This window comes from Rattus norvegicus, chromosome 4 (assembly GCF_036323735.1).
Source record: "Rattus norvegicus strain BN/NHsdMcwi chromosome 4, GRCr8, whole genome shotgun sequence".
In the NCBI taxonomy this organism is placed as follows: Eukaryota; Metazoa; Chordata; class Mammalia; order Rodentia; family Muridae; genus Rattus; species Rattus norvegicus.
The window spans coordinates 169,246,552-169,274,350 of NC_086022.1; the positions used below are offsets into that span (position 1 = coordinate 169,246,552).

At 46.1% G+C, this 27,799-nt stretch overlaps 1 protein-coding gene across 4 annotated transcripts in view; it reads left to right on the plus strand.

Moving 5' to 3' along the window:
* The window catches only part of Borcs5 (BLOC-1 related complex subunit 5), an 82,311-nt gene extending 56,527 nt beyond the window's left edge, over positions 1-25,784 (plus strand). For 2 of the 4 annotated variants that reach the window (XM_039107905.2, XM_039107907.2), the window contains 2 exons: positions 2,101-2,258; positions 24,338-25,784. In XM_039107905.2, coding sequence (XP_038963833.1) covers positions 2,101-2,258; positions 24,338-24,565 — 386 coding nt within the window. In that variant the 3' untranslated portion in view covers positions 24,566-25,784. Of the gene's footprint in view, positions 1-2,100; positions 2,259-14,284; positions 17,880-24,337 lie in introns of those variants that run through there. The other 2 variants (XM_006237528.5, NM_001108650.2) reach the window with 2 other exon arrangements.
* The last annotated feature ends 2,015 nt before the right edge of the window (positions 25,785-27,799 follow it).

Genomic DNA, 27,799 nt, shown 5'->3' on the forward strand with positions numbered 1-27,799 from the left:
AGACTCTGTTAGATCAGGTTTTAGCTCAGTAAATCTCCAGTTTGTGTGAATCTCTGTTACAACCTAAAGACAACTAGAAAACAAAGGAAGTGGCCCTGCTCCGAACTAATATGGAAACTTAATTTACTTAACGTGAAAAAGTAATTATAAGTATGTAGACAGAAATCTTTTGTGGATCGAGGCATCATGATCTCTGCTTTGTTTGTTTGTTTGTTTGTTTGTTTTGAAGATGGGGCTTTGTGTAGCTCTGGCTGTACTGTAATTTACTCTGTAGACCAGGCTGGCCTCAAACTCAGAGATCCACCTGCCTCTGCTTCTCAAGTTTTGGAACTAAAGACTTGCAGTACCACTGCCCAGCTAATATCTGCTTATTTTTAATAGCTCAGAAGAAGAAACAACTATGTGGTGAGGTCTGGATATTATAAAATGTGACTGATGGAACCTAGATGAGTTTGGGTTTCTTTCTGGTTTTCTATAGTTTGAAAATTGTGCAATAAAAGGATATAAAAAAAATCCTACTTTCAAATAAATAGTTAAACCATAAATTCTAGCCTGGCATATATAATTCCTTCTGTATTTTGTTTGAAACTATCTTGGGTAACTCAGGTTGACCTTGAATTTGTTGTATGGTTAAGGATGACCTTGAACTCGTAATCCTCATGTTACACCCTCCCTAGTGCTGAGCTCCATAAAGAGATGAACACTGTGTAGGATGCCTGAGGATTCTCAGGCCCAGCGCAGCTGTATGTGTACCATCTGTGTATCATCCTGCTGAGGAAGCATTCGGTGTCGAGATACCGTGTATGGGAACAGCAAGGGGCTGATGGTAGAAGGGAACAGGATGAGCTTTGGCAGGGGAGGCTCAGCACATGCCCAATGTCTCACATCCAAGAACAGCATGCTAGGGTCTAATGAGTGATTCTCAGAATGTACCAGCTGGGGGACAGGTGTCTGAGGAGCCCCAAGACCCTACAAGGGAGTCAGATGATTTTTGTGATAGCACTTGGACATCATTTGCAAGCCACTATTAAAGTGTCCAGCAGAGTTTCTCAGAGACTTTGTGAGAAGAAATAGCAACTTACATGGAGAGGAGATAAGAGAATCTATTGTTTTCTATTAAGCAAAACACTAAAAAGACATTGGGAAAATAAAAACCGGTATAACCCTTCTGTCTTCTGTGTTTTGGAGAATAGAAATGTTTTCCTCAAAATAGGTTATATGTTAATCTGCAAAATATTACTATTATTTTGACTTTTTGAGATACATACAACTATTTAACACTAAAGAATTTTACCAGTCTTAAATTTTAATAGGTTAATACAATAGATACAACGCCAGTAGTCTTGAGAATGTATGGGAGGAGCTTGCTTGATACCATAGTTGCAGAACTGTTGCCTTAGCAACCAGAAGTGCATGGGCTTAAATTCAGGTCAGGGCTTTGCCCTCTGACCACAGGCAAGTGTAATAGCATCTGTAGTTGAATCGATTTCTTCTGTGGTACATGATTGTAATTTTACCCTGACGTTGCGCTTATAGGAAAGCATGGTGGTTCAGTACGAAGATGTTGAGAATGTAACCCTCTTTGCTTGTTGAAGTTATGTGGCTAAACAAACCAATTTCAGGAAAAGCTAAACGGTTTCAGGCTGATTCGCTTGTACTCTAGCCTTTGTTTTAATTTTGGTATCAAATTCTTAAAAATTTCCTTATATATTTTTCTCAGTTTCTCAGATAATCGTATTAGTAACCAAATGCACTTCCATCTCCTTTAGTCAAAAGGGGTTATGCCCCTGATACTTTGTAGTAGTGTGGTAAGGCCAGGAGCACCGGCTGAGGAGCCACTGACTCCCTTCATGACGATCAGAAGGTTTACTCTTGGCTCCCTCTCGATCAAGTACGCTAAGAAAGTAAAACACAGGGCATCTGGCAACAGCAGTGGCGGGTGGGTGGGACTCCACAAAAGGTAGTTGTAATGGTTTTCATTAGAGCAGAAGATGCAAAATTAAATGTCTCTTTCCCCGACTCCGTGAACTTCAGCTGGCTTAGTCACAAGTTTATCAGCAGTGTTTCGCATTACCCGTTTCCCGTCTCTCTCCTCTGAAGGGCTCTTGAGTGGACAGACGTCCCCAACAAACGCAAGGCTGGAGAAGCTGGACTCTCAGCAGGTGCTGCAGCTCTGCCTCCGGTACCAAGACCACCTGCACCAGTGCGCAGAGGCCGTCGCTTTCGACCAGAATGCTCTGGTCAAGCGAATCAAAGAGGTAACATGGCTGTGGGGGACTCCATCCCAGACTCAGGGCAGTAGTAAGACATGCTGGTGAAGAATGTTCTCAGGTGAGAACAGCCTGGAATTTGACTCCTGCTTCACAGCTGAGTTGGTCGGGCTTGTTTAACTTCTCTGCACGTGAGGAATGGACCCCACAGTAGTCCAGCGTTGGGTGTAGGGAGACTGCTCCACGGCTGTTAGCTGTGTTAGTGTGCAGAGCCTTATTGTCATGAATTTGCTCTAGTTATACCTGTGCTCAGCTTTTTCTTGTGTAGCGGCTGTACTTTTCATAGTAAACATTTGCTTTGAATGTAGGTGCCTTAGCGTATTCTTTATTCTTCTAGTGTCAGTGCGTGAAGAGCTCAGTGTTCTCTGCTGTGTGTGAGCGAGTGTGCCTGTTTAACCCCAAAGGCTTTTGTGAACAGCTCCAGTATCATTCATGTGAAGTAGCCTGTGAACACAGACCATGGTACAGGCCGGGGCTGCACTGTAGTTGAGACACTGCTTGTTTAGCAAGTGAGAATCACTGGGTTCCTTCCCCAGCACCGTGTGAACTTGGTATGGCTGGTATATACCTGTAATCCCAAAAGTCAGGTTAAGACAGGATCAGAAGTTCGAGGTCATTCCCAGCTACGTAGCAAGTTGGAAGCTATCCTTGATACAAAAGACTCTATCAATCAATCAATCAATTTAAAACAGTACAAATGTGTAGTTACCAGAAATTATAGTAGGTTCTTCGCTTAAGCACTGAAATGATTTACTGGTCAGGTGATTACATGGCACAGTCTTGGGAACACCAAGGGATAAGCAAATATACATTTTAAAATTTTCAATTAAGGAAGAACTCCTATTTCTGCTGTGAGGTGATATCATGTGAAGGAAAATTTAAGAGCTTTATCTAGGAGAAGTTACTAGAGGATGGCACCTCTGTGTTTAACAACCGGCCGTGGGTCATCAACTCCAATAGGAGAAGTTGACCATGTAAAGCAGGTGAGGGGCCGCCCATCACAACACTTTGCTTTAATGAGTAATGAAAGATAGGCTGTTCTCGGAGACCCTGAGACTCTGTTCCAGAGGGTCACTGTAGCAGTAGGTTTAAATGGGCTGACACTTCCACCACTTAGCACTGTTTTCATAAAGGTATGAACATATGCATTTTTCTTTAATGAATAAAACAATTTGGTTAGTCAGCGTCCCAGTGGTGAAATAGCTGACATAGATTTACTCAGTTTCAGTGTGTGGCCTGGGCTCCATTGTTTCTAGGTCATGGTGAGGCAGAGCAGGAAGTATGTGGTGGAGCAGAGGTGAGCAGCCTGTGGCAGCTGAGAGGCCAGGGAGAAAACACCCTTCAAAAGCACGTCCCCAGTGACCAATGTCAGGCATCTAGGCCCCCATCTTCCTGTACAAGCTGTCAAGCATCAGTCTTTCAAGGAGACAATCAGGAACATTTTGAGGAGGACTTTATGTGCAAATTGTAGCAAATGCTATTATCTGGAACTATTCAATATGACCTTTCTCACTGCTTGGCATTGATGTAGCCTTAAATATATATGTTAAGACGGGGTCTCATGTAGTCCAGGTTGGTACTGAGGATAACCTTAACCTTGCAGTCCTCCTGCTTCCACTCTGAGTGCTGGGATTACGGGTGCACACCACCACTCTCAAGTTACGCAGTGCTAGGAATGGAACCTGGCACCTTGGGCATGTTAGGCACGTACTCTCCCAATATCTCTCTTTTCAGCCCTAGCCTTTCAAATACTTGTTCAATTACATTATGAGCTGTAGAGCTCTAATCCCCAAAGTTGAGTATGCATGTGTCCCTTCACTTTGTTCATTTGAATGATGTGTTCACTCCTCCCCACCATGGGTGTGGCTTCTGATTCACTGTTTTAATAAGCTTGCCAAATGATACCTAATGCTGCCCTTCATTAACTGGGATGTGGGAACCACTGCTAGAAAGGACTGCTTTCCAAAACAAGTCTTGAAAACTCATGTAGGTTAAACTTCTTGCATATTCATTACCACACCCTGAAAAGTCACATCATAGATATTAAAATTTTTGCATATTACTTGAAGTTCTTAGGAGTCTCACAATAAAGAAACCCAGTACATTCCAAACTAACTTCACCTCAAAACAGTTGTCTTAAGTAACATCTGTTAACATCTCACAGAAGTAAAAGCTTATTATTAGCATATATTTACCATATAAAATGTTTCATTATGACATTTTCATAAATGTCTATCATATAATCTGATCATATTCACTTCTCATTTACCATTGTTTCCCTTTTATGCCTCTGCTGACCTCTTATCCCAAATAGTTTCCTTCCATTTTTTGTCTTAATACATTTCCAATACTATTTTTCTTTATTCATTAATTTCAGAGATGTATACGCTATTTTGGATCATACCCATCCCACCTCCCCTCACTCCTGTTTGCTCCAGCACACACCCCTTCTAACTTCATGCCTTCTTTTTCTTTTTATGACCCACTGAGTCCCACTTACATGCTGCCCTTGTGTGCGTGGCTGTGGATCACCTGCTGGAGCACAAGCAACCCTACCAGAGGCTACATTCCTGAAGAGAAGTGATTCACCTTCTTCTAAGAGCCATTAACTGTCAATATCTGCTCAGCTAGAGATGGGCTTTATGGGATCGTCTCCCATCCGTGCTGGGATCTTGACGAGCTTGTTTTGTTTAGGTACATAGCTGATGTGAGTTCATGAATGCAAGGGCCCTGTTTTACAGCAGTGCTACCCACCTCTGCTCTTTAGTCTTTCTGCCCCCCCCCTTTTGTGGTGTTTCCTGAGCCTTGGGGGAGCAGGAGTGATACCTATTAATTTAGTGCTGCCTGTCTATTTAGAGCCAAGAATGCCACAGTCACTTACTCTCTGTTGTGACTGATGTAAACATTTCCTCCTTTACCAGGTGACGTTCAGAGTGCTAGAGGTGCTGCTGACGGTTGGGAATGGGGTTAGTTAGTCATCAAGTCTTACTGAGCTGTGAACCCTGTGAGCTTCAGTACTGGTCAAGGTAGGCCTATTGGTTCAATAGTGACCTGAATATTATGAGAATAACCAACTATTTCCTGATTAAAAAGTGCTGGTGCCAGACAATATTGTGGATGCTAAGAAGTATATGCTGATATAGCTGTCTCCTGACAAATACAGAGGCGGATGCTCACAGCCAACCATTGGACTGAGAACGGGGTCCCTAATAAAAGAAAAAAAATAAAATAAAAAGTGCCAAATCTCTTTCGAAGCTAGTTAGACCAAAATATTTTAAGGGCATTGGTCAGACGGAAGGGGAAGAAGCTGGATACCTATAATTATGAAACCATTCTACATGATTTTTACATGGCGCCAGGCTTGAGAACCAGAGTTTTAGAACAGTCATATTAATAGATTTAACTGAGTTTAAAATTATGTTTGAGAACCTTTTAGAATTTGAGTAGTCAGGAGATATTGAACATTTTTAGTGCAAGTACATATAGGGGACTTTTCCCTAATTAATTGATTGGCTAATAAAGATGACAAGAAGTCAATTGCTGGGTGAAAAGGAGGAGGTGGGCCTTCCGGCTCTGAGAGAGGAAGAGGGGACACAGGAGGAAGAAATTGTCTTTTACAGCAAAGTGGGGAGCGAGAGGAGGCAGGATGTAGACTGGGAACTGTTAGACCCATTGGTGACCTCTGCCACCAGAAGATTTCCAACATAGAATGGTTGATGAGTTTATGACGATGATTTAGCGCCCAGCGATTGTGTCATTTGTTGATTTTAAACTAAGATTGTCTGGTATTTTCCAGTCAATGTTTTCCATTCGCATCGACTCAGGTGGGCAGGAGGGAAGGAACATAGCTGGGGCAGAATTCAACCAGACTTTGGAACAGGAAGATTGGACAAAGCACAGAGCTCCAGGGAGAGGTAACCACAGTGGAGCGCAAGCTGGTGAGAGCATGCCCGCAGGCCGTGGGATGATGGCTGGCAAGAAAGTGACCTCGGAGCTCTGGAGAGGCAGAGCCGGCGTTTTTGCCTAGGAGAAACACACGGTCATGGTCTCGGGCTGTGCGCTGGGCTAGGAACAGAAACTACATGTTACAGCCCATAATCTGAAACACTCCAAAATCTGAAGCTTTGCCACAGGTGGAAAGTTCTATATCTGAATTAATGTGATGGTCACATTCACTAAACAGTCATAGAGATGGGGATGTGGGTAAATGAAAGAGTGTTTGCCTAGCATGGTAAAAGCTCTGTGTTCTATCCCCAGCACTATAAACAAGCAGCAAGTACCATATAGACAAACTAAAAATACCAAATAGAATTATCATCAAGCTATGTGTGTAAGACATAAGAAGTGTAAATAAATGCCACTCACAGAGTATCTCATATATATCTAGCTATTCCCAAATCAAACAACAATAAACCCTCCTCAAACCCTTCTGGTTCCAGCATTTCAAAGACAGGATAGTTAACCTGTAGTCACTCATGATTATTACAAAATGGCACAGTTCTCCCATGCTGAGCAGCACCTCAACAGCTCTTAGGGCAGAGAGAGTGACAGTCTCAGGATTTCCACCGGCGGTGCCATGTGTTCTTTAGGTTTTAGTGGGTGAGGGTTAGAAAACTACTGAAGCACACGTCCATCTTTGCTCACCGCACCCCCAAGGGTTGCGATTTGTTACTCCCAGATGAATGAGGTTTGGGGCAAGCACGGGCTCTCTGCTCTTACCAAGAAGGACACAGAGATCTGCGTGCAGTGTGGAAAAGTGACAGTGCTGTACGTGTGGAAAAGCAGAGACGTAGTAATTAATTGCCAGGAATATGCAGCAGAGGGTGAAGCAGGCATCCATAAGGCCACAGCGCCTGGGATCACTTTGTTTACATCACAAGGAAACCTAGCTAGTTCTGTTTTTGGTTAGCATAAAACAATGTCAAAATTAAAACCAAATATGAAATTTGAGTCATGCTCTTTTTTTTTTTTTTTTTGGTTCTTTTTTTTTTTTTTCCGGAGCTGGGGACCGAACCCAGGGCCTTGCGCTTCCTAGGTAAGCGCTCTACCACTGAGCTAAATCCCCAGCCCGAGTCATGCTCTTGAATGATAATTTTATGTTTGCAAATATGTACACATAACGGGGGGGGGGGACAAGAATGGAGACGCTGCCTCCCAGCATCGCAGTAGACTTTGACCACTGGTTTACTTATTGGCTGAAAGGTTACCCTTTACCCATCACTAAACCTGTGTTGCTTAGCAACTGTGGCATGCCCACTGAGAGGTTAGTCTGCCTGGGGAAATGAAAATACATAGAACAAAAATATAAAGCCTCCATCACTGTGGACAGAGCACTGTCAGTGCTGCCAGTGGAGACTGGTTGCAAAGTGGGATTTCTCTGAGATATCAGGGTATCCTGGGACAATAGGGTATAAGTGAAATATTAGAGGAAACAGGTCATGGGGTCTGAGTATAGATAGATGGGAGACATTTGACAGTCTTAGGAAAAAGTTAGCTTTGGGGCTTCAGGGACAGTGAAAAACAGATTTGTGCTTTGAGAAAACACTCATACTTCTGCATTAAAGACCATAGCATATTGGCATTGGGCAGATCTTGGAGATCCCTTGATCTAGTGTCTCATTATTTAAATATATAAATTGAAGTCAGTTAAAGCAGCCTACCCAGTCATAAAATAAGATAAATTACAAGTACATAAATATCACCTCTCTCTCTCTCTCTCTCTCTCTCTCTCTCTCTCTCTCTCTCTCTCTCTGTGTGTGTGTGTGTGTGTGTGTGTGTGTGTGAGAGAGAGAGAGAGAGAGAGAGAGAGAGAGAGAGAGAGAGAGAGAGAGAATGAATGTGACAGAGTTACAGCTGTCATTCTCCATTTGGGATGTCTCATGTTGAAACACTAGTCTCTGGCCTTTGTGTTTGTGAGCCATTTCACACAATGGTTCTGTGAACACCAGAGCCACATGGCAGGGTCCAATCCTCACACTGTCTATCTAGTTGGGCAGCCTCAGATTGTTTACTCAGTCCTTGTAAGCCTCAGTCTCTTGGTCTGTTAATTCAGAGATATAAGAACAGTGAGGACTGAGGAAGTAAAAGTGACTTACTCTTGGCACCGTGCTTCAGACTGGGACTGTTGTACCATCAGAACTGCAGTGTAGTCATTGTCCTTGGTGCACATGGTGACTGAAAGAGAAGGGCCTGACATGCCATGAACTGACTCATGTGAAGTTTCTTAATTCTAGTAGCAGGCCAAGTCCTGGCCCATTTAGAACCCTGCCTTCAACAACCTATGTGATAAAACCTGAAGAGAGGCAAGGCAGATATTTTCTGTGAACTGTGGTTTCCCACAAACCCTGAGTGATTTCTTTCATACCAAAAGTATGTGACTTTTGGAAATTTTGTAGTTAATCTATCTGTTTGGTCTGACTCTAGTAATGCGTATGAATAGCAAACTGGTTTGCTCCCTAGGAAGCTTGGCTTTTCTGGAGATCTGGAAATAGATGGTGATAAAATAGCAGTCCCTAGTTTCTAAGCAGGGACGTAAATAGTCACTTCTGATCACTTTTGGTGGTTTTTTGGGTATCTTCTTATTTCTGTTAATGATTGAAAGTGACAGACAGACACTTTACACTTTAGGCTACATCTGTCGTTGAAATTCAGGTGTACTGAAAGGCCAGTTATAAGGAGATTGTTTGCCAACCAGTGTGTTTTTCTCTGGAGATAGGGGGTTGAACCAGACTATTCCTTCTGGCCAAAACTGCCACATCTTTGGGCATTCTGCTGGGCCTGCTTGCAAAAGATTATCACAGCTGTGCCTACTGACTTTATCTCCCTTCCCTCATAAGAGGAGGGGGTAGGGAGGGTCTGGGATCCTCACCTGAGTATCCAGCCACTGCTCCCAACCAATTGCACACAATTCTGCATCAGTTGCACATGGTCTTCTGGGTGGGACTAGAGGACAAGGTGGGAGGGAATCAGGAGAAGGGGTTCCATCTATGTAGCTATGGGAAAGATACTGTCCATGCTGAGAGCAGACCTTGCAGTGTGGCTGCTTTAAGGTCGTCTATGATCTGCTCATAACTCCTCACCTGTGCTATGTAAGTAAGTGTAATGACCTCACTGGTCCCCTGAGGCGAACTTTGATGGAATCTTATCTAGTTTGTCCTTAGGACTCTAGGAGCAGGGGTAGATGCTGTTGACTTTGTTTCTGTCTCACCCAGGGAAGGAATTTTAGCAACACAAGGGATAGGGAGGAGGCAAGTGACAGAAGACACAGCAGAGACAGTGGGGCTTCTCCTGTCATACTGATCTCGGCCATGATTTGGTCACATTTGTACTTCACTTTAGCTGCTGTCCCTGGACACAAGTTCATAGCTTCTAACCCAAGATGAAGGTACTAGGCATGTGTTCTCGCTCTTAGTCTACTATTGTATCCTTGCTTAAAGATCTTCTGAGTAAACCCTGGTCTGCCTCTAGCAATGCCTCTGTTTAGCTCTTAGGTGTATCAGCATTAGTATATGCCATATAGCATAGGATGCTGAGAAGCACCAGGAGTTTTGGTGGAAAGAATTGCAGTCCCTGCTCAGAAAGACACATGGTCACATAAGATTGGAAACAGATCCTAAAGAGTCTTAATTCACTGCACAGATCAAGAAACCCCAGTCCTTAACGTTTACTTGGGATTTGCCTAAGGCTTTTCTAGTACTTAATGACTAAAATGATATTGAAAGAGAAATTGTGTGTGTATGCGTGCAGATGCACATGTATGTGTGCATGTGAACATGGGTGTAAAAGCCAAAAGTCCACCTTAGGTGTCATTACTAGAGGCCTGTTACCTTGCTTGATACAGGGTCTGGAACTCACTGATTAGGCTAGGCTGGTTGGCCCAGCAAACCCCAGGGATCTCTCTACTGCTGCCATTACAAGAATACATCACCAGACCCGGCTCTCTTTCAGAATGTGGGTTTGGGGTCAAAGACAGCAGGGCTTCATGTTTGCAGGGCAAGTTTCTTACTGACTTGACTGATGGGTCTTCTGATTGCTACTATTCTCTCTCTCTCCCTCCCTCCCTCCCTCCCTCCCTCCCTCCCTCCTCCTCCCCCTCTCTCCCCCTCTCCCTCTGTCTCTCCCTCTGTCTCTGTCTCCTCCCTCCCGACCCCCACCCTATGAGGTGAACACTCCAATCAAGTTATCAAAATCTAAGATGCTCTAAAATATGGAAATTTTTGAGCATTGACCCGAGAAGCAAACAGTATCAGATTTGGGGAAATTTACAATTTCAGATGGCTGGATCAAGGGTATGCAAATGGTAAAGTCTATGCAAATATCCCAAAAATCCAAAGCAAACACCAAAAGCCCTCCAAAGTACTTTGAGTACGAATACTTCATATAAGGAAAGCCCTTGCTATGGTCTCCTTGTCTGGAACCCTTCGTTTCACTTTTAATTACTCTTTTTTCACATAGTAGGCACTCAACTGAAGTGTGAAGAAATGTGGGGGGCTGCCATTTCTGAGTCTGCACGCAGGATAGGGGTTGGGGGCATGGGAGCCCTCAGGGATTTCCTTTTGTAATATAGAGCTGGATGGACCCATTCGCCAAGTGTGTGAGCTGACTACTGTACTGTGTTACAGCGATTGACGGAGGGTAAGAGTGGTTCCCACAGTGTGGAACCCTAAGATGGCTTTAGTGCCTTCAGTTCACCAAGTCTGACCAGCATGAACCACTGGCCTGGCAACGCTCTGTCTGCCACTGTACACTGAACCTCCTTTAAATAACACGGGCTGACTCCTGTCCTTGCTGTCCAACGCTCTATCTGCCACTGTACACTGAACCTCCTTTAATAACACGGGCTGACTCCTGTCCTTGCTGTCCAACGCTCTATCTGCCACTGTACACTGAACCTCCTTTAATAACACGGGCTGACTCCTGTCCTTGCTTTGAGCACAATTCTGGCATCAATTTCTGCTTCCTTGACCTGAGATTATAAAATGAGTTGTGAATGCTTTATTTTAAAACCAACGGTTTTGGCAAAGCATTGAGATAGCTGGCTGCTTTTTTGCTGAAATACTGAGACAAAGCATTTCCAGAAAAGCCTGACTTTTCTTTTTCTATCTTACACATTACTCTGATATAAATTTCAGATTGAGAGCACACAATGTAATTATAATCCGGTCCTCTTTCTCCTCAGGGCAGCCTTTCTTTGCAGTAAGAAACACAGCAAGTCCCTTGAGTGGCAGGACATGTAGATGGGAGACGGGGCTCACTGTGGTCCTGGCCGTAACACATGCTGTGCAGTGCTTCCTTGGGCCTTGGCCCTGCTCCTTTCCACCATCCCTGCCTTGCCAACACACAGAAACCCTGGAGGAGGGCCCAGTCAAATTTATTACTTGACTGTTGGAAATTTAGGGTTGTGTTTTTTGGCCAGACATGAGCACAGCCTGGTTATTTGGCTCTCCCTGCTCTGAGATTTAACTCTCTTCATATTCAGACACTGACTTTCAAGCATGTGTGAAGAGCCGTACTTACCCACAGCATGCCTGCCCTAGATGTGTCCCTGGACAGCTGGCTCTGTCCGCTCTCTTGCTGCTGCCACACGTGCCAGGCTCTAAAACCCCTGTCTTCTCCCTCTACAGACTGGGCAGCGTTAGAGGCTTTCAAGGGTGGCCGCCTCCCGTAAGGAGCCCCAGAAAATACCTGTTGTCTAAAAGCTAGTGGGTGGGAAGTAGTAAGGACCCTTAGTCTGTGGACGTGGGAATAGGGCTTAGAGAAGATCTTGCTGTCCCGCATCTCTTCGTGGAAAGTAATAAAGAACATTAGCAGATTTGGACACTGGCCCTATGATAGTTTTGATCTTGTATGTCATCCAAATGTTCATGTATTAAAGGTTTGGTCCCCTGGGTCACACTGTTGGGAGGTGGTGGAGCCACCCAGGAAGGAGATCTCCAAGTTATTTATAGTGGCCAAATCCTTCAAAGAAACCCCATCCTGCGTAGTGTTAGCCTGTAGCTTCTTGGACACAGAGTTTCCCTCTTCCTCAAACTCCTATATGCCAGCCTGCTGCAAGAAACAAGCTGTTTCAAAAAGGCCCATGCTCCCTGTCTGACTTACAATTTACAGTGGTGCAAATTTAAAGATTAGTGTAAACGTCTAAGCCGGTTATATCAGGGTTTGTTTTTTATGGTAATAGAAAGCTGGCTCACTGCAGAAAAGTCTAACATAATGCCCAGCCTGTGGTAAACAACGAGAGCTCGTTAACTGAACAGCTTCCTAGAGTCTTCAGTTACTTCATCCTACAAATTGATAAGCTGTCTCATTCTGTCAGGGAAAAATAACTCTTTTGAGAGTTATTGGAATGGGTAGACCGTGCTGCAGCCGTAAATGCACTTGGCGTGTGTAACGTTTCAGATGTTGTGGAAGTAGGGCTTGTACTCATGTTCAAGGTAACTCTTTGTTAGCAGATGGGTCTCTTCTCAGCTCAGATCTCCAGGTTCCTCACACCTTGTGGCTCTGGGGTCTTCCTAGCATCTACCTGGCAGACACCACGAACGGCAAAGATCAGTAGGAGTGTCTTACAGGCTGAACCTGCCAGCTTCAGACAACTCTGGATGAACTCAACTGCATGACTGCATCCACAGGAGCTGGGAATGGGTGTGTGCTCAAGGTTATACTAAACGTGGGCCATGGTTGGAGCATCTGTGTCCTCTCAGGACTTGTACTTCTCAGTACGTGTGTTGCAAAGCTGGAGACTCTGGGTCAGTCACACAGCAAACTACAGAGTTTAAGGCCTACTGTGGGTGAGCACGGGAGTTATGTGTGAAACTGTGTCCTTAAAGAGCACTTTAAGAAGGCCAAGACCACTGAACAAAACCAACACGTGGAACGTTACACGACTTCAGCTGCGTTTTATACTCCAAAAGGTCAGAAGGACACATGGCAGCCCATTAACTAATCAATTACATGCACATTAGGGGTGGATTGTTAGTAATACTTCCTCGACCTGTCTTCACTTCTTCTTTCTTTATTCTTTTATTTTATAAACTCTTCATCTTAAACACAGATTTTTTTCCCCCAGAGCTGGGGACCGAACCCAGGGCCTTGCACATGCTAGGCAAGCGCTCTACCACTGAGCTGAATCCCCAACCCCTAAACTCTTCATCTTAAACACAGATTTTTTTTTTTCTCACCAAATTTGCTGGTTAGTTTTTGTCAACTTGACACCAACTAGAGTCACTTGGAAAGCAGGAATCTCAGTTGGGGATTTGCCTCTGTCAGACTGGCCTTTGGGCAGATCTTTGGAGCATTTTCTTGATTAATGATCCATGTGGAAGGGCCCAGCCCGCTTTGGGTGGTACCACCCCTGTGAGGTGGTTGGGATGTTCTAGAAAGGCTGACCAAGCCATTGAGAGCAAGGGTGTAATTAGCACTCTTGATGGTTTCTGCTTCAGTTCCTGCCTGCAGGTCCTGCCCTGCTTGAGTTCCTAACACTCAGTGATGGGCTGGGACATGGGAATGCCAGTTAGACCTTTTGCTCCCCAGGTTGGTTTCTGTCAGTGTTGTAGCACAGCAATGAGAGTCAAAGTGGACAGACACTAAGAAGTGCTCAGAGCTCTGCGCCCATGCACCTTTATCTCACCCCGGGTGGGAGAACTAGCTCTGTGCCAGGGCTCTGTGCAGGTGTCAAGGAACTAGGACTGACAAACCGGAAAACCCTTCCTAGACCTTCTACTCCGGGGGAGGAGCCGACACTAAGCAAGGAGATGTAGAAGCCATCTCCAACTGGCCTGGGTGGCCTTCCCGGACAGTAGCTCTTAAGACCTCCTAGCTAGGACCGAGCAGCAGACCTGCAAGTCTCTTTACATGACAGTGACCGGGTTCGTTGGCAGTGCCAGCCAGTGCCCACGAATTTACTCCTCACTACTCTTTACTGTCACAGCCACCTGCTCATTCAGAAGTCTCCTCTGTTGCTGGGAAGACACTTGAAGACCTATACTACTCCTTATAAAAGCATTTCCTGCTTCTCCCAGGCCTCTGCGATCCCTGAACCGTCTCCGAGGGACAGACCCAAAACTTGGCTGACATCTTGGTGGGATTCCACAGCTCCCGCTTTGCACGCTGGTCAGGAGAGCGTCTTTCTTGTCTGAGGGCGGACTAAATTGCTGGGAATTGCTGATGTGGAAGGGTATGGTAACAGTCAGACTGCAGCTCAGACAAGAGGACCCTAAGGAGCTCTGAAAACAAATGTCATTTCTGGAATAAAACGTCTTTATCTCAAACACAGAGAGGGAGTGCAGAGCAGTACTCTGTCAGAGTCGGAACATGTCCTCCATGATGGCTCCTTCCTGTACCCAGAGTACCTCAGCATTTATTTCCCTTTGCTTTCTCTGAGACTTTGACTCTCTGTAGTCAGACACTCGCCTGCCTTCCGTATGATGTGTAATGGTCATCATTGAAGTCTCCACAATCGGCCGAATTTAGGCTGTTGGCTGGTCTCATCTCCTACACTGTGCCTTCTGTTCTACCCGCCCTGCTAGACTAATCTACGTCCTGCAGCACTCGTCCTCCCTCAGACACCAGCCTAACCATCCTCATGCCCCTTTTCAGAAGGAAAGGGTTGTTTCTCCCTTAGAATCTGGAAAATGTTTTCTGGATCAATTTATGCACTGAATGTGCATAGTTACACCTATGGTGAGTAGGAAATGGTGTGGGCCTCTGGACTCAGCATCCAGTCTCGTGTGCAGCTCATATGTAGTAGCTCCTGGTTGATGGCAGGGGTGTTCTTACCAAATCCTTAGTCTGCTGTCACCATCTCAGATTGAAAACTCAGTTCATTCTGCAGGCCAGTGGTAGAGGAGTTTGGTGAGGAGTTTATCTCAACCACATCTGCAGTCATTCTCTGGGTCACAGGGGCAGGTCATACTTAGAGGGATCACAGAGCACTTAGCTGATCCAGGTTGCCAGCGTAAAAATACCAGAATGTAACTTAACTCGAACAGACTTACTTTCCTTTCATCTTGGACATTGAAACAAGGAGTCCTAAAATGATAGCTCTGTATGTTTGGAGGTCTTCATCTGTCTGACTGTCTCCCTCAATTTCTTCTTTGACTTTTGGGGCCCAGATTTAGTATTAGCCTTCCATCCCCAGGGTCTCACTCAGACTTAGGCCTGGAGCTGAGAATTATAGTGAGTGTGAGGCTCTGACTTCAACTGAGCCCGTAGTTCCGGTCTAGCCTCCTGCCTTGCTCCCACACAGCCTGACAGCTCTTTCTTTCTCTTATTTGCTGCTGTTGGTAGCCTTTTCCAGTCCAGGTGTGAGGGGCATGATCTGCTGAATTGAACAGGTTTTGTTTAGGAGACTGACTTAAGTTTTAAGATTTCCTTCTTAGTTAGACATAGCTTAGAAGGGAAGCCAGCATAACGAGAAGCTGGGCAAGCCATAAAATAATACTTGGAACAGCGTGATGACGTCATTCAGATCCCCAGCTGCTGGCATCTCTCATTTTCTCAGACATGAGTAAAGTGTGTTCCTTTACTGACACGCTTGGGTAGAGTATTTGAACAAAGGAAATGGGGTCATTTCAAAATGTCCAGTATGCGGTAATCAATGCCACTCAGCCTGTGGTGTAATTAATGGAAACATTGGCGACAGTCTGCCCATTGTTTGTCCTTGCGCAACAGGAAGTGGCAGGGCAATAGGGAGCCCAAGGAGGTTTACGTAATGCAGAAGGAAGTGGCTAGAGCCCTGCTCAGCCGGCAGCTTTCTAACTACAGCCTGGCTCACCTGAGCGCCTTCCTCTTCCCAACACACACAGACGTGCATTTGTTGAGGCCTTTGAGTTTTGACTTTAACAATAGATTTTTGTTTCCCTTATAACTAGAAATTTTGTCCTGAGAAACTTAATTTTAGATCTCATACAATTATATTTTGTGGCAAGGCAGAACAAATTATGGAAAAGAAAATGTGGCCAACAGGCTTAACTGTGTACTTAACTTGGACAGTGCTGTGGTAGCTCTTGAGGGCAGGAGGTCTGGAGTTGGGTGTCGGCTCTCCGTGTCAGCTGTGTGACTTGAGGTGAGGTACCGACTACTCTGGAGCAGGCTTCCTCTATAAGAGGACAGCCCCCAGGGCTCTCAGTTTTCCCTGCTTTGTCATGAGCTCCCTGTGAGGTAAGGTGGTGCCTGTCAGAGTGTGCAGTGTGTGAAGAGACACTAGCCCCTGCAGTGTCCGCTCAGATTTGCTTTGTGAGTATCCATGTTAGATCTGGTAATGTATTACTTTTGTTTTTGAAAAAGTAAATGCGAGTATTTATGTTAGAAATCAAGTGTTTTCTTGCTTGAAAGCACTAAAAATTGGTGTTTTGATTCATTCATTATGTGTTTTGAAAAGGCATCACACTTGCTCGTAGCAAAAGTTCAGCGGATGAATCTGCGGGTCTGCTTTGCTGGAACTGGCTGGTAATCTTGGGCACATTCAGTCTTCAGATCCCAGTTTCCATCTTTAGCAGGAAAGTGGTAGCTCCCTTGAGGATTGTCCTGGGACATAAAGGTAAGGCGTATAAAGTGTACAGCAGTGTCTGCCGTTTAGTGGATACTCAGGGGACACAGCTGTAACTTGCAAGTCGTCTTGTCACATCTATTAATATAATGAGTTAATCAGAGAATATTGTATATGAGGCTCTACCTTCCAAGTCACTCTGTGGATTACCAAAAGATCCAGTCCCAACACTGTATTTTTGTTTTCTGTAAATCAACTGTGATTTGCTGGAGTGGATTTTGTTCTCTAATTTCCAGAGTAAAAGTCTTGTTTGTGAGAATGAGTGGATGCAGCTTGTTCTGAAAGCTATTGTTGTAGCCTCTTTAGAACGATGGTCTCAGAACTTTCCTTGGGGAAACAAGGTCACCAGAATATCCATACGTGGTAACACACGCCCTTCAGCCTGTGATACAATTGACAAGAACCTCCACCCACTGTCCCTGTGCAAGAGACTCATCCAGAAAAGAGAACGCCAAGTCTTCTGTGGGAATGGAAGGGGCGATCTCAAGGTGAACCAGAAGGCCAGAGAACACCTACTGACCCCAAAAAGATCTGGGTTCAGTGTGGCCTACTCCAGCCTTTTGGTGGTCTGAATCCCATTAGACATGAAAAAGTGGCAGTGTGGCAGGAATAATAAAGAGTGGTGGTGGCCAGAATGAGCTGGCATGCATGACAGCAGGGCCACCTGTTCTCTGAAGTGGAGACAGCTAACGGGAGACGCTGCCATAAGGAAACCTAATCACCAGGGTGTAGGATGGAGACCATGTGAAGGTGCCTCCAGTCAGGAGCATAAGAGAGATAGCCTGTGCAAACACCCTTTCACTGTGTACACGCACATCAGTGTCCTCCTTATGTCCTTTCACTGTGTACACGCACATCTCAGTGTCCTCCTTATGTCTTTTCACTGTGTACACACACATCTCAGTGTCCTCCTTATGTCCTTTCACTGCGTACATGTACATCAGTGTCCTCCTTATGTCCTTTCACTGCGTACATGTACATCAGTGTCCTCCTTATGTCCTTTCACTGTGTACATGTACATCTCAGTGTCCTCCTTAAGAACACTTGTTTCTTATTAAAAAACAAAAGAAGAATGCGGCTGGTACCAGCCAATTTCAGAACAAGAAAGAAGGGGCCCTGAGAGAGAGATGCTTTGTGCCCTTCATTGTCCCTTGGTATTGTCACAGTAAAGCATGGGACTGAGCATCCAGCTTCTCTCTTAGATAGTTGCTCTGTGGCCTGTGCTCCCTCCCATCTTCCTTGGTTTGTCATGTTTTACTTGGCCAGAGTGGTTTATTTGAGGGTCACTGGACAGTATTTAGTTCAGGATGGCCAATGGGTTTCATCATTCTGAACTCTAATCCTCTGCAAGTGGCAACCTGGGGTCCAGTGCCAGGACAGGTCAGATTAAGAACAGCCTGTGCTCAGTGCTATTACAGGTGTGGGAGGAAGCTCAGGTATTGGGTTTGTCTATTAAGTCTGAGACCTAAGTCTCCTAGCTTACCCATTTTATAGGATACAGTTCGGTGCTCTCTACTGTAGGTCAAGGATTGTGTAACTAACACAACCAATTCTAGAACACTTGTGTACATAGTGTCACTCCCCACTCTCACTCCCTACCATGGTAGGCTCAGGTCTACTGTCTGTCTTTATACATTGCCCATGTGGAGCTTTACTTATGAAAGTAATCCTATGATTTGTAATCCTATGATTTGTGTCATGTTTCCTTCACTTAGTATAACACATCTGAGGTTTATCCAGGCCAGCCATACTTTCTGTCAGCATTTCATTGGACTTGGTGGCCAAAGGGTATTCTGGCCTATGAGTATACCACATTTGCACCCCTTCTACACTGATGGACATTTGGGTCATTCCTGGGTCTGTCTACTATGAAGAACGGTGCTGTGAACACTGATGTATAAGGTTGTACACATTTTGGTCTCCTCATGTATTTTCCTGGATGTTAAACTGCTGGCCAGTGATAACCCTCTGCTTAACTTTTTGAGAAATTGTCAAATGGGTCACTGAAGTGCTATTTATTACTGCATTCTCCACACCATTGCCGGCACCTGCTGTTATGGCTTGATGTTCCTTTCCCAAATGACTAGAGACATTGACATCTCCTTGTGGGTTTGTGACTGGCTCTGTCTTCTTAGGGGAGAGTAGGCTGTACCACACTCTAGACTAGCACACTACACTAGTGCTACTCCTGTAGCTTTGCTAACTGCAGCGTTAACCAGATGTGTTGAAAACTGAAAGCAATTTTCTTTGAATGTAGCCATATAATTTGGGAATTTAATTTTGAGTGTTATGAAGAACAAATCTCCATTCAGTGAGATTTGGAATACTATGATCTTGTAGTTTATAATTATGTGTACAAGTCACATTTGCATATATCACCTCATTTGCATCTTTTCAAAGGTTTCATTATGTATGTGTGTGTATACCTGTGAGTGGCATGTACACGTGAGCATGGGTGCCCTCTGAGGCCAGGGGCATTGGATCATCTTGGGCTGGAGTTAAAGGTGGTTGTAAGCCTGACATCAGTGCTGGGAATCAAACTCAGGTCTTCTGGAAGATCAACATACTCTTAGCCACTGAGCTCTCTCTCCCTCCCTCATTTATAATCTTAATATCACTACTTGAGATATGAGACAGGTGCTTCATTCCTCATTTTAGAAAGTAGACGCTAAGACTGATTTCTGGAAGCCATACAAATTGCAGGATTTAAATCTATGACTTCGAATTTCTGTTACTTTGTGGCAATATCTTGACAGACCACTATCTTCTATGAGATAGAATGGATGCTAAGAATGTCAGTCAGAGACCATCTAAGACTTATGGCAGAAGTTTCCTCACCTCTCTGACGTTTCCACCAATGTATTTAAGAAGTGTCTTGACTTAGAACTTTCTGTTGCCGTTAACTATAAAAACTCCATAACTTTATTAGATGATTACAAGTAGAGCGTGGCATTTGGCATAACCTGAATCCATTCTTAGGACATTGTCACTTATATTTGGCTCCAGAACAAACTCTGAGGTAAAAGCTGTTTTGTGGTGAGTCTGCCCATCACCAAATAGATAAATCCAGTCATGGCCAGGTCCCAGTAGACTGTTGCTGACCCCACAGGTCATTGAGTGATTGGCGTTTCCCCACTTAGCTCTTGAGGAAGAGAGATGCTGTTGCATTGTCTGTCCAGAGAGGGGACAGAGCTGGGATGGACGTGGAACTAGGAAGACAACGGCAGCCATTTGTCAGCCGCCTTGTACCCCCTGGGCCTATTGCTCCCGAATGCCACATCCCTAATGTCGTCTCCTTGGGAAGCAGGAATTATGTGCAGAGAAAGGTGACTATCTATCGAGACCAAATCAAAGTTGATCTTGAGGCTTAAGTTAACATAGACATCACATTAAAAGAAGAACGTTACTTTTTAAAACATTACTTTTAAATGATGAGAAGAATCAATTTTTACATATTTTCTTTTTTAATTGTTAAATTTCTTTTTATTGAAATGAAATTAATTAAGTCCATGAGTGGGTTTTTTTTTTTTTTTTTTTTTTTAGTTTTGTCTCATTTTGTTTTGTGATAAGGTCTTGCTATGATACACAGGCTGACCTCAGTCTCCTAAGCGTGGCCAGTCTTCCTTTCTTTTTGCTGCTAGACTATAGATGTATAATACTATATCCAGCTCATATTTCCTTTTTATTTAAGTATTGTAAAAAAAAAGGAAGTCTGTTTTTGTTTTGGGGTGTCACTATGTCACTGGCTGGCTTTGAACTCAGACACCTGCATGCCTCTGCCTCTCCAGTGTGGGATTAAAGGTGCGTGCCTGTGCTCAGCGTCTTTTCAAACTGTCTTTCTTACAAAGGGTCAGGGAAATGGCTCAGGCTTGCCTAGCATGTATGAGGCCCTGGGATTTATCCCTGGCACTGCTAAAATGCTTCTAAAACCGTGCACTTGTGTGTACTCACACAGTTTTAATGTTATCATGTTGGGTCTGACCATTGTTTATAGGAGTGGCTTAGATTCACAGCTGAAAATGGTGACTAAAGAGACTTGGGGCCAGAGCCGGAGCATGGGTTCAGCGTGGGGTGTGGGGCCCGTCCTTGGTGTACTATAAACTGGTAACAGATAAAGAACAGGAAGGACTTGTGGTAACTGCTTATGGGTTCCTTTGGTGGTGTGAGATGGTTCTGTCAGGAAACTTGGGAGGGAGGTGGGCTGTAAGATCTCACGGGTCGGAAGTTCACGACAAAGAACACAGTCACAGTCCTTAGAGATTTATTTTATGATCATGTAAAAACAATGCCCTCACCTCAGAGAAGAGTTTATTCTGAAGCCAAATATTCACGACTGTGGTCTGGGAACTCAGATTTAGGTTACCCCAAATGCCATGTTTCAGTTTGGTAACCGCACTGTGAAGTGTTAATAGTGATAAGACAAAGAAAGGCATGTAGATGCTACGTATGTGACTAAACATGTGATTTGGGCCTGGCTTGTTTTGCCCAAGATGACAGTGTCCAGTTCTGTCTCCTTGAAGATGACCCGGGTCCATTCTTTTATTCATTCTCACAGCCAAACAGACTCCTTGGTGTGTCTGTCTGTCCGGCACTGTACCAGTCATCCCTTGAAGAACATCTAGGCTGACAACCCTATTTTAATGTGTGTTCTTGGTGCTGTAAACACATGGCTGATTTCTGGGCTCCATTTTGTCCGTTGGCTGATGTGTCCGTTTTGACGTCTGCAGCTTCATAGTTCATCCTGGAGTCAAGTGTGGCACCTCTAGCTCTGTCCCCTCCTCCAGGGCTGCTCTGCCCGGGCTTCGCTGTGGCTTATCCAGGTCACAGGAGCGCTCTCATGTGTCTATGCAGACGACCCTGCTGTCCTGATGGGACCTGATGAATTTTCAACATCAACTGCCAATACAAATTGGTTTTCTGGATATAAATCTATTAAATATATGTGTTGTGAATATTTTTGTATGTAATTACCTTTTTCTTTCCTATTTTATGTATATGTAGGGTACACATATACCATGGTGTGTGTATGGAGGTCCTTCGAAACTTCCTGCTACCAGAGACAGTAGGTGGAGTGGAGGACGAGGTTTGACGTGAGGGTTAACTGAGCTCTTGAGGACACCAGTGTCACCTCCCCCCCCCCCCCCCCCCCGGAGCTGGGGACCGAACCCAGGGCCTTGCGCTTCCTAGGTAAGCGCTCTACCACTGAGCTAAATCCCCAGCCCCCAGTGTCACCTTTTTACTGTGCTGGTATTGCAGAAACCCTGACATTGCAGAGACTCACAGAAAATGAGAGATTGCTTCTCTCCCGGGCAGGCACTGCTCTTCCCTGGGACTTCTTGTCGTTGATCTCCTTGCCAGCCTGTGGGCGTGACTTATGTGCTCTCCCTGAGCTGCAGCAGAAGAGGAAGGGACTGAGCGATGATGAACAGCTCACTACCAGTTGGCTGGAAAGTTCCCCAGAGGCTGCCCTGACTGACACATCCACCGTAACAGACTAGAACACAGGCACAGGACACATCAGGGCAAGGGTTTTAAAATCAAGTTGTGGAGAATAAACAGTAGTTCACTGTTTATTGGAAAATCAAATTGTTTGTTTAGATAGTCGGGACGTCTTGGGGAAGTTGCAGTTCCTTGCATCTTTCTCTTTCTGGGTCTGCCTGTGTTTCCTGGAACAGTGAAGTCATGTAGGCGGACAGTGGAAAGTCGCGCTAATGTGCGCAGTGAGTGGTGTGGCTTTGGAGTGTCTCTGTGGGGGCCAGCATGGCACATGGCATGTCCGTGGAGTGGCGTGTACACTGTCCACCCCAACAGCCGCACTGCATAGGCAGAATCTACGTGCCCAGCTGGACACGGGGCACACAGGGCAGCGTGTGCCTCTGAACAAACTCCACAAGATGGTTGGAAAACCACTGAGCTGCAGGTCAGGGTCGGTGAGTTGATTGCCGAGCTCCTTAGCCGTGGCTCACGGGAGCCTTTGAGGTCAGTTCAGGTAAGGGCCTATGTCTGACTTCATGTGTCTGTCTGTCCCCCATGGTTGAGGCAAGGGTGGAGAGCAGGAGATCTCCCTGCAGGTAGGTAACTGGAGAAGATTCTGGAGTCTGAGCAGTTGAGTGAGCGGTGCTGGCTCTATCTTCCCAATACTACTGCCTCTCCCAAGGGACTTGGTTTGGGGGCATCTGGGCAGGCCCTGGGCTGCGTAGTGCAGCCCCTCTGAAGACATCACTTCCTCACTGAGTCCCAACTCAGGGGACTGTGGTTTTGTTCTGACCCTGCTCCCAGGTCCTCTTTACCTCTGAGCTTTGAAGACCAGCTGAAGAAATACTAATGCTGTCTGTCCATCCATCCTCCTCCTCCACTCCTCCACCTCCATTTTCACTGCATAAAAGTAGGATTGGCTTTCCTTGCCCTGGCTTTGATCTCTTGTTTTTGTCAAAATGTTTTCAGAGGCTCTCCCTGGTAAGACACCCTGGGCTCCAGTGTGCAGCAGGAAGGGAGAGGCTGGGGAGGAGGGACACGGGAGACGCACAGCAGCTCTAGTGGCATTTAGAAGATTGGGGCAGAATGAGAGTCTCAAAAGTGTGTGTGTATGGAAAGGTGCATGGGGGATGTAGGCTCCTTGCAGAGGGGTGCAGTGCAAAACACAGGAAGTGCCTTCCTTCGCCTTTACCAGTGACAGATGCGCACAGCGGAGCGAAGGGCATTCCAGGCGTTGTGCAGCGTTTGACATGATGCTCTAGTCTCCCTTGTGGGCTGCAGGTGCCATTGGCATGTTGGGCTCTGGCATGGGAGCTGTGCCTTCCTATAGTATCTCCTGACCGATCACAACTTCACCAAAATCATTCATGGAGGAGGAGGGACGAAGACTGAAGAGATGTGAGAGGACTGTAGCATGAGTCCTGGGTTAGATATCTGTGTAATTCTGTGTGTCCTTTGATGACAGAGACGTCTAAGAACGGTGTGGGTATTTTCTCATGATGTGTGAAGCGTGAGCTGTGTGGTAAGGCCCATTGCACACTCAGACTGGGGACAGTGCCGGTTAGCTCTAGGCTAAGCCTGGACAGCATAGTCTGGGACTGGACACTGTAGGTGGTGACATGGCAGCAAGGGTCTGTTCACTTCAACAGAGCCAAACATAAACACAGTGTCAGGGATAGGGACACGGTGCCAAGATTCTGTCATAGAAAGCTCGAGTCTTAGCAGGGAATGAGTAGCACACACTCACTCCCAAGTATCCCAGAGTAGGTCTCAGGAGCCCTCAGGATGGCCACCGCCTCTGACACTAGTCACCTTCCTCTGACTTCTGGCAGGACAGCTAGCCCTCCCAGTGGTTCTCAGCCTTCCTAATGCTGGGACCCTTTACTACATTGCGGTGACCCCACCATAAAACTGTCTCATTGCTACTTCATAACAGGAATGGTGCTACTGTCATGAATGGTAATGCAAATGTCTGAGACACAGAGGGCCTCTGCCCTGGAGGACGTGGGAAGCAGAGCCTAATGCCTTTGCCTCTGCTTACTTCCTGCAGATGGATCTGTCCGTGGAAACCCTCTTTTGCTTCATGCAGGAGCGCCAGAAAAGATACGCCAAATACGCTGAACAGATCCAGAAGGTGAACGAGATGTCGGCCATCCTGCGCCGTATCCAGATGGGCATAGACCAGACGGTGCCACTCATGGAGAGGCTCAACAGCATGCTGCCAGAGGCCGAGCGCCTGGAGCCCTTCAGCATGAGGCCTGAGCGGGAGCGCCACTAGCCGGCACCTGCCCCTCAGGCGCAGCTCCTCCAGCCTTCACCCTGCCCGGATGATGGCCTAGATGTGTTTGACCCACATGGACGTTCCCATGAGAACTGAAGTTGGGACAGTTGAATTCCTGGGAATTCTGTAAGGAACTTTGCATCAAGAGTTATTTTTATTTTGCTCAGATTTTTTGAATTAAAAGTGTAGTCTAGCTACTGCAGTGACACTGTGGAGAAAGTTAAGGAGCTGTTCTCCTTGGCGCATTGGAGACTGCTCAGGCTCTCTGATTTGTGCTTGTACACATAAGCTACGGTTCCACCCAGCAGCGCCATCACACCAAGGAGGTCTGCACTGTCTTCCTGTCCTGCCAGAACACCATCTTTGTGTTCTTCCCGTCCCGCGCCCCTTTTGTGGGTCACTGGAAATTGAAGACTGCCGTCACCCACTCATGAAGGTGCTTCCTGTCAGCACCTGCTTTTCCACGCAGAGCCCAGGCTTCTGTCAGCCTGGCAGACCTTGGCTTCCATAACAAGGCTTGCACTGACATTTGCTCCCACCCTCCAGAGGCAGTCATTCTCTCATGCAGAGACCCTCTGAGCCCCACTGATGTGCCAGGGGCACTAAAGAGGCCACGTCTGTAGGGCATGAAGCTGGGGAAAGAGCTGCTGCCCATCACAGGAGTTCTGTGGAAGAAAGGCCTGAGGAAGGAAGAGAGGCAGTGAGTGCAGGGGCAGGCCTGAAGATTAGAGCTGGGCCTCAGGGCTGACAGGTCTGCGAGTCTGCAGCCTCCACCTTCCTCCCTGTGCTCCTCCCTGTGCTCCTCCCTGTGCTCCTCCCTGTGCTCCTCCCTGTGCTCCTCACTGTACTCCTCACTGTACTCCTCACTGTGCTCCTCACTGTACTCCTCACTGTGCTCCTCCCTGTGCTCCTCACTGTGCTCCTCCCTGTGCTCCTCCCTGTGCTCCTCACTGTGCTCCTCACTTCGCTCCTCCCTGTGCTCCTCACTGTACTCCTCCCTGTGCTCCTCACTATACTCCTCACTGTGCTCCTCACTGTGCTCCTCACTGTGCTCCTCACTGTGCTCCTCCCTGTACTCCTCACTGTACTCCTCCCTGTGCTCCTCCCTGTGCTCCTCCCTGTACTCCTCACTGTGCTCCTCAGAATCCAGAGAGTCTGTCAGGTGTCAGAATAGCCTCGGTGTTTTTATAAAATTAAAGTGAATCTGATTAATTTATTGTGTAGCAGCTAAACTTGATCTGATTCTAATCTTGTTTTTTAATTTTAATTTTCTTTTTTATTAGTTGTGATGTGCATGTGATGTGTTCTGGGTGAGCAGGCTGGCCACAGTGCATGCTTGGAGGTCAGAAGACCACTCTGTGGTTGGTTCTCTCTTTCCACCTTTACATGGATTCTGGGGATTAACTAGGCTTGCATGACAAGCACCTTTACCCACTGAGCCACCTCACCAGGCTCTAACAGTCCCGGTTCTTAATCAGATATTAATTTATAATGTTCTGGGGTTGGGGATTTAGCTCAGTGGTAGAGCGCTTGCCTAGCCCTGGGTTTGGTCCCCAGCTCCGAAAAAAAAAATTTTTTTTATAATGTTCTTAGAACCCAAATTAAATGTAGGGCATAAGATAGTTGAATGACATGAATATTTGAACTACAGGGAAGAGAAAAAGGTTAAATAAGACACAGGGAAAAATAGTAATGCCTAGTAATTTCTTTTCGTGGGTGTTGGGGGTTAAAAACAGGGTCCATGTACTTCTAGCTGGCCTGGAACTCACAGCTAGGCAAAGCTGAGCTTGTGGCTGCTTCCTGCCTCTGTGTCCCTCACTGCTGAGGTGACAGGCACCATTTTCCCTTCCCTACCGTGTCTAGTATGTTCCCAATGACTAAGTATCTTAATGGCGAAGTACTCAGGTGGGCTTTTGGCTGTGTTCTGCCCCCCTTGTTGGGGGTGGTGCTTTCATTCCTCACATGGGAGGCGGTAAGGTGAGCTGAGAGAGCTTTGGGGAGCTGCAGCGCATGCTGGGAGGGGCCACCATTTTACCTCTGCTGAGCTCCCTGGTGAAAGTGGTCTGGTCATTGTTTTCTCATGACTGGATTTCAGCCATTTCTAGAGCAATGTCCTGAGATGTACAATTTACAACAGATGTTCTGTAGCTCAGAAACCTACTAGATGCCCTGAGGCGGTTCTAGAGCCTGCCAGGGTGAAAGCCATGGCAGCCTGACTGAGCGCTCCCCAGGTGTCTCAGTGTCGCATCTGCTTTGTGTGCTCAGCTGTCCATAGTTGAAGCTTTAGTTCCCGACTGAGTTCTGATTCATTGACTTTTTCCCCATAGTGTTTCATGCTATTTTTGCTTTTTCACACTGCTTAGTCTTATTCCCACACGGTATTTTGATATGCGCTGTGGCTCGATGAGGCCCATTTACCTTCAGAACTAGAAGGCTCCTGGAGTCCTTTTCAGTGGGCAGAAACTGGCACTCAGATTTTTCACCTAGATTGGCAGGAGGCATTTTCAAGGCCAGCACTATCACTGTTTCTCCTCATGTTTCTGGAGTATTTGGAACCCAGCTCTGTGCACAGAGACCTGCTCATAAACCTTCAAAGACAGGCTAATTGTCCATAGAGTTGTGTGGCCAGCGCGGGAATCAGGTGCCACCTCTAACTTTACTTTGCTTAGTGAGTGTCTGAAATGGCGCTCTGCTCAGCCTGAGGCTGACCTCTCCTGCCCTCTCATTTCCTAGCACAGGGAAGAAAGTTGGAGTAGCCAACTCTCTTCTCTAAGAGATCAGGGCAGGCCAGAGCTTACAGCGAAGGTCCTCCTAGTCTGACTTGTTGCTGTGTGTGTGTGGGGGGGGGAGTGGGGGGTGAGGTGGTTTCCTCCTGTCTCCTTTAGGGTGGAGTTGGCCATCAGAAAAGTTCCCATGAGACTTGGAGGAAGAGGCAGCCGAACGCTGACCCAGGTCAGGCCCTGCTCCACTTTGCTCACAGCTGGCTGGGGTTCTGCAGCCTGGGAGTTTGTGTCAGCTTCTCCTCTGAGCATTCATGGCACATGCATGAAGGCTCTGGTGTGAGAAGCTGCTGAGGGCTCCTGGAGTCTTTCCCAAGGGACCCCGAGAAGCCGAGTGATGTATCAAAACACCACTATGCTGTGTCTCAGTTAGGATCCCAGGTCATATCTGGCCAGTCCAGGTTGGGATGGAGATGAAGAAAGGACCTGGAGTTGTCAGAGAGCCCTGGAA